This window comes from Lepidothrix coronata, unplaced genomic scaffold (assembly GCF_001604755.1).
Source record: "Lepidothrix coronata isolate B3197 unplaced genomic scaffold, Lepidothrix_coronata-1.0 Scaffold22, whole genome shotgun sequence".
Lineage (NCBI taxonomy): Eukaryota > Metazoa > Chordata > Aves > Passeriformes > Pipridae > Lepidothrix > Lepidothrix coronata.
Window position 1 is genome coordinate 1,563,293 of NW_016690202.1, and position 6,278 is coordinate 1,569,570.

At 36.3% G+C, this 6,278-nt stretch overlaps 1 protein-coding gene across 1 annotated transcript in view; it reads left to right on the forward strand.

Annotated features, from left to right (window-relative positions):
* LOC108494007 (arylsulfatase B-like) overlaps positions 1-888 on the forward strand; it is a 7,341-nt gene extending 6,453 nt beyond the window's left edge. Inside the window, exon 4 of the mRNA XM_017808073.1 lies at positions 832-888. Within this exon, the coding sequence (XP_017663562.1) occupies positions 832-888 (57 nt within the window). The remainder of the gene's footprint in view (positions 1-831) is intronic.
* Positions 889-6,278: the final 5,390 nt, after the last annotated feature.

Below are 6,278 nucleotides of genomic sequence, written 5' to 3' on the forward strand. Positions count from 1 at the left end.
GGTGATCATTTCCTATTGTGTGCTACAGCAAGTCCCAAATCTTCGTTCCATCCTCAAAATAATTTACAGGTGATCATTTCCTATTGTGTGCTACAGCAAGTCCCAAATCTTCGTTCCATCCTCAAAATAATTTACAGGTGATCATTTCCTATTGTGTGCTACAGCAAGTAGCATTGCAACAAATAGTCTTCTGACTGATTACTTTGCTGTGAAGTGCTGACCCCAAATTAGGGCTCTCTTTTTAGTGGGTAATCTTTGATCTCGTGATGGAATTTTTTTTTATTATACTCTTCTGTGTTTCTTCCCATTTGTTATGGCTCAAGCAGGATTGCCTTGAAAACACTCTAGTTAACAAATGGAAATACTGCACATTTTGAAAGAGGCTTCTAAACTGTGTAGAAGAACTTCAATTCCTCTTTAAAGTGGCTTGATGGAGACACCAGGATAAAAATAAAGTTACCTGGTCCTTAGCGAAGTCTGACTCCATTGCTATATCCTGTAAATCAACATCACTGGTGTCTTTTGGAGCAGATAGACAAGCTATTTCTACAAGTAAATAAGAAAAAGGTGAGCTAGTTCATTTGTATATCAAATAGTAGCTTTAAAAGTCTTGACTGGTGCAAGATAAAATAGAATTTCTTTTTATGGAGCACTTTTTATACTGCAGATGCAAGGAAGTCTATGCTAATGAGGTCACTGGTGAGAATTAATTCATTGCTTGTTTAAGCAAAACAGATGAAAAAGGGTGCAGCAGTGTTGGGTACCCATGAATGGCCTTTCATCCACTTGAAATCAAAGAGCATGAGACATAAGGTGTATTTTTCTTTTTAGCAATCGCAAGAGAGTGTAACTACCAATGTCCTTGAAGAGGGCCTTGACTTAAAATAAAGGTCATGAAAAGCATTAAAGTGGCACAAATTTACGTCAGAACTGTTAATGCTGGCTTAGAGTCCAAATTTTGCTTCAAATATAGAATCGCAGAATATGCTGAGTTGAAAGGGACCCACAAGAATCATCAAGTCCAACTCTTAGCCCTGCATAGGATACCCCAGGAGTTACACTATGTGCCTGAGAGTATTGTCCAAATTTCTTAAACTCTGTCAGGCTTGGTGCTGTGACCACTTCCCTGGGGAGCCTGTTCCAGTGCGCAACCATCCTCTGGGTGAAGAACCTTCTTCTAATAGAAGTGGGGATTTGCTGTGAATATGATGTGTTTATAGTTTCTGCAAGGTATTACAAATAATTTTGGTATAAACTTGCCACCAATAAAGCAAAGGAATCTGACCTCTTAATTTCAATTCTGAATTAAAGCTAGTATCCTTTGCTTTATTTAATTTTCAGCTTTTTAATATACTAAAACATTTTGGAGCAAAACTCCTTACCTCTCTTTCTTCCATGATGTCTCTCAGTTTTTAAATGTGAGTTGGCACTGTAGTGCCTGGTAGTTGCTGTAAGAGAACTTTGAAAAGTAGAACACGTGGAACATTGCAAAGAGGAAACTGCATAAATCCTTTCCATAATGAAGCATGTGACATCAATGACTGTTTTCACTCAAAAAGAGAGTCGTTTTATCATTTTAGAATTATGATTAATAAGAGCACAGATTGGTTTGGACATACTGATATTTATACAGTTTCTTTCTCTCACACCTCTAGGATTATTTTCCCCCGAATTTCATATGGCCCTTTTCTTTTTTCCCCTGCATTCCAGCGAGCATATTGCGGCTTTTGTCTTAGGAAATACTGGGATTTTTTTTTCTTATTTCCAGTGCCTACTTTGAGACTATGAATCTCACTTGATGCCTTTGTTCCCGTATGAACTCCTGTTCCTTCACTTTTGCTGCTAAGGGACTTCAGAGAGACTTCTAATTGCAGATTGTCCAAGCCAACTGAAGGACAGACTGGTTAGGGCAGTTATTCTCTGTCTGCGGTGTTGGAGTTGCTAATTTTGAAGATTGTGTTATCAGATTTTTTTATTATAGATCTGAAGACCTATTTGAATTGGTCTTTCGGGAGTTTCTGAGAGGTTTGGTGTGTTCTAGTGAGGAAGATGCCTGGACATCTATTGCCTGAGCATCTGCTGCTTCCTAAGAGGAAATAAGCAAAGATGCCTTAGCTGCAAGCACCTTCAATCACACTAGTGTTTTAAGTTCATATATTCTCAAATATTATTTTTCTATTTCTTTTAAGCTTGTTATTATAGAGGCAAAAGTTCCAGCTGATTACTGTACTTGCATTGATTAGAGTTGTCACTTGCCAATGGTAAGAGTGAAAAGTGCATGTGGTTTGGTGTTTTTTACTCCAGTTCTGGCTTTTATTGTTTTTTAGGCTTTTTCCACATTCAAGTATGGGTGCTAAGAATATATTTTTTAGAAATAAAAAAAATCTCTGCCATATGATACAGATAATAGTAATGAGAGTATTTTTAACAACATATCATCAAAGGTAGAAATATGGAAATGGGTTTCAAATTAATAATGATAGATGTTAATAGTCAATATATTGATTTCTCGTGCCCCATTTTAAAATCCACTGAAAACCCAAAATGTTTTTGTATGAAGTGTTTATTTATCTTCCATTTCTTCTAGCATTAACCTCTCCCCATCCACCTAGACTTTTTCCATGCAAAACCTAACACTCCAAAGCCAAGTTCTTGAACAAGGACTGACCTTATGCCAGAGACACTCACTTCTTTTTTTCTCTTATGTTCAAAAATTCCATCCTAAGTGGAATCTTGAATTTTTCTTCTGGCTTTTAGCAAATGTCAGTGCTTAAATTGAAGTTCACTTGTAAATGATACTCAGAAGTGAATTTTTCCCAGAATTTTGCAAGCTGGCCAGTTTTCTGTAAAACTTTGACTTAAGCATGCTAATAGCTATCCTAGCAATTTTTTTCTCAGACTGAGACGAATGCTGAAAACAGCTAATTTTATGTATTAACAATGTTTAATAATTTCTGACAGCTCTCCAAAGGTTATCTTAAGCTGTGATTACTGTTAAACTACACTAGTTTGTTCTCAATAATAGTGTTTAAGAAGCCATTATTCTTTTTGTCGGAATCTTTGACACCCAGTCAGTGGTCAAGTTTAGTGCCTGTCCCTGTAACTGGGACAAGTCAAAGTTCTCTTGCTTGACTTGCTTACTGCAGACATATGAACAGTTTGTCAGGTTATTCCTGTTGCTTTTAGGTTAAAATTTCCTTATGTGTTGTTTCTCTGGTGTTTAGTGCATGCTAGTGTAGACCTTGACACAGTGGGGTCTGTAACTACTGAGACTTGTTCAATTACCGTTCCCAATGAAAGCAGTCGCCTGGAACTGTCTGTGCTAGGATTGCTCCTGTCATGAAAGCTGTCCTAGGAAGCAAAAAAAAAAAAAAAATTCAGTAGGAGGAAAAAGCACATTGTTCGTGTCGCTTTTGTAGGCCAACTATTGGAAGCTTATGTACATCAAATGCATTTTTTTCCATGAGCTCGATTTCCCTAACTGGAAAAGTTAGGAGAATAAAGAGACAGTTCTGGTGAGTTACAAAAAACCATAGAGGTTGATTTACATGAGCACAACTAGGTGAAAGTGACTCTGTTAATGCACAGTAAAGTTGCTCAGCAAATGGTGCTCTGATGCAGGAGGAGTATTATGTTGCCTTGATGGAAAATAAAAGCCCTATGGTTGTATTTAAAGCACAACTATAATTACATTAGCAGAATTTTATAGTAGAAGGTGTAGTTTTTTATTGTCCCTCTAATTGAAAGGCTTTCAATAGTTTTTCCATCACACATACACAAAAAAATCTGTATTAATACTGAAAATACAGTAATGCATCAGCACTCTGAAGACAGAGGCTTTTCTGCTGCTTACATTGAACATTCACCGTTATTCCTTCTGCTGAGATTATACATCATCATACTGAAGTACACAACAGATGTTTTCTCATCAACTGATCTTAACCAAATGATTTTGGTTTTGTTCATTGGAATTACGTGTTTCGTATTAGCCATCAGAGGCAGTGTGCTTCCTCTTCTATCACACTTGCAACATGACTGAAAAACACAGCTACACATGGATCTTTCGGATGGAATATGGGGAAGCAGGGAAGAGCTTGAGATCAAATTAAGGGCAAAGTTGTTCTTTATTTCATGCAGCGAGTCTCTTATCACCAGTGGAGATCTATTCTGTGTATTCTGTACTCTTTTTTTTTTTTTTAAATGAAACTTCAGTAGGAGTCCTGCACTTGGAACATGTACAGACTAAGCGTTATTTATGCTGTGAAGATCAGAGGGGAGAAATTTTCTCCAAATGTCATCCTTTACCAATGTTATTGACAGTGCTCTCTGTTTAACTGTGAGTCACAATCATGAGCTTAAATCACACAAAGGAAGGGCTCTGATGTCCTGTTCTGTGACCTAGACTTTCAGCAAGAATGTTGGAGGTCAAAAATGAGATGCATTTACAGAGCTGTGCATTGAAGATGTTTGATGTTTGCTGATATTGTGTCTGGCAGTAGTAAGTGCTATATAATTCCCTTTCACATATATAAAATTTCACACAGAAAATTAAAAAAGATTTTAAAAAAACCCACCAAGACAAACCAAGAGCTAACTGCCTGCTCATTTTGTTGATACTGGCAACTGATTGTAGTTTACATTCAGACTTCTGTGTATGAATGTTATGCATGCAGACTTGTTTCCTGCTTATATTTGTCACTTCATTTTTAAATAAGTACGTATTAAATGATATGTGGAGGGATCATGTCTGCTAAATAACTGAGAGGGTTTTAAAATGTTGTATCACTCTTCCTTGTAGTTCCCATTCTTTGCTTTTTACTACTATGACCTATTGACTGCCTCTGTAATTTCCTTAGTGTTTAAAACAAAATCATACAAAGTCCAGATTTGCATTATGGAACAGAGATCTCAGCACTTAATGTAAACAAAACTTCTGGTGTTTGGCTCTTCTGTAGTCTCCTCATCAGAAATAGGCAACAGGAGAAAAGGTATAGGCATAGCAGGTTTGTCCCACCTTTTATCTTTTGTACTTGTCTGGGTTTGTTTACATGTTGCATGTTACTCCTTTTATTTATTTTGAGTTGCAAACTTCAGAAATTTCTTTTATAGGAATATTGAAGGTAATGTTAGTCACTTCATTGACATGCTCTGTTTTCAACAATACCAAGACACTAACATTGTTAAATTGGCTTCTTAAAATCTGTAAGTTACATATGAAATAATTTCCCAGTTAACTTTTAATATACTTTCCTGTTCTGCTTCAGACAGATGGACCTTTACACTGACCTCCATGAGGTTCTGATTAAGTATAAGAGCATGATTGCTCATAAAGCCCCAGTTTTTCAAAGGAGCACGATATATGTAACATGTAGTAAATGTTTACAAAACTAAACTGTGAATGAATTGGATATGCCATCTTATTTCTGCCATCCTTTTCTATACTCATTACACTCATTATTGTTTAGTTGTTGTGAATTAAGGGAACATATATAGTTGCTAGTATTCAAGGTTGAATTGAATTTGATTTTTAAAATGCAGTATTACAATATAAAAGAGAAAAATAAACAACTTAGTATTGGGAAAAAAAGCCAGAATTACATGAATGAAAAAAAGAAGCAACATTTTCTGTTGTCCAATTTAATGGCTCATACTGTTTTGGATCAGTGAGACAAAGGTGGTTGAAAAACCTGTCCTCAATCAATCATCCCTTGTAATTCATCTTGTTAGGGGAACTGTGCTGCCTGGCTGACAGTGGCACAGGGGTAGGATTGCTTTAGATGCTGTAACATTCAGCATTAGAAGTGTGTTTCTATTGGTGCTGTTTACAACTTGTAAAATCTCTTGATGCAATAGTACAAGAAAAGGGAAAAAAGTCCCAAATTCATTAGAGTTTGAGTTTTCAATTTTAAGCTTTCAACATTCTGAGCTCAGGTGTTGTACAGTGGAAATATACCAGATATATGAGGAAAAGGAAGGAGGAAATTCCTTTTTTGAAATTAAAGAATTTACTCCTTCCTTATTTTACTAGGACCTAGTGAATATGGTTTTCTATCCATTTCCTTTGTTGCCCATCTTAGGTATCCAAATGGTGGAATGTCTGTCACTTCCTGTGGGAAGTGAAAAGAGACTATGATACAATCTTCTAATTATAGAATCATTAATAATAATAATAATGGCCAGTCTTCGCAAGCGAAGATTTGGGAAAGGTCATTAACCCTTTGAGCCTGCGCAGTGGATTTTTTTTTTTTAGGTGAGACCCAGCGTGCGCTGAACTGAGC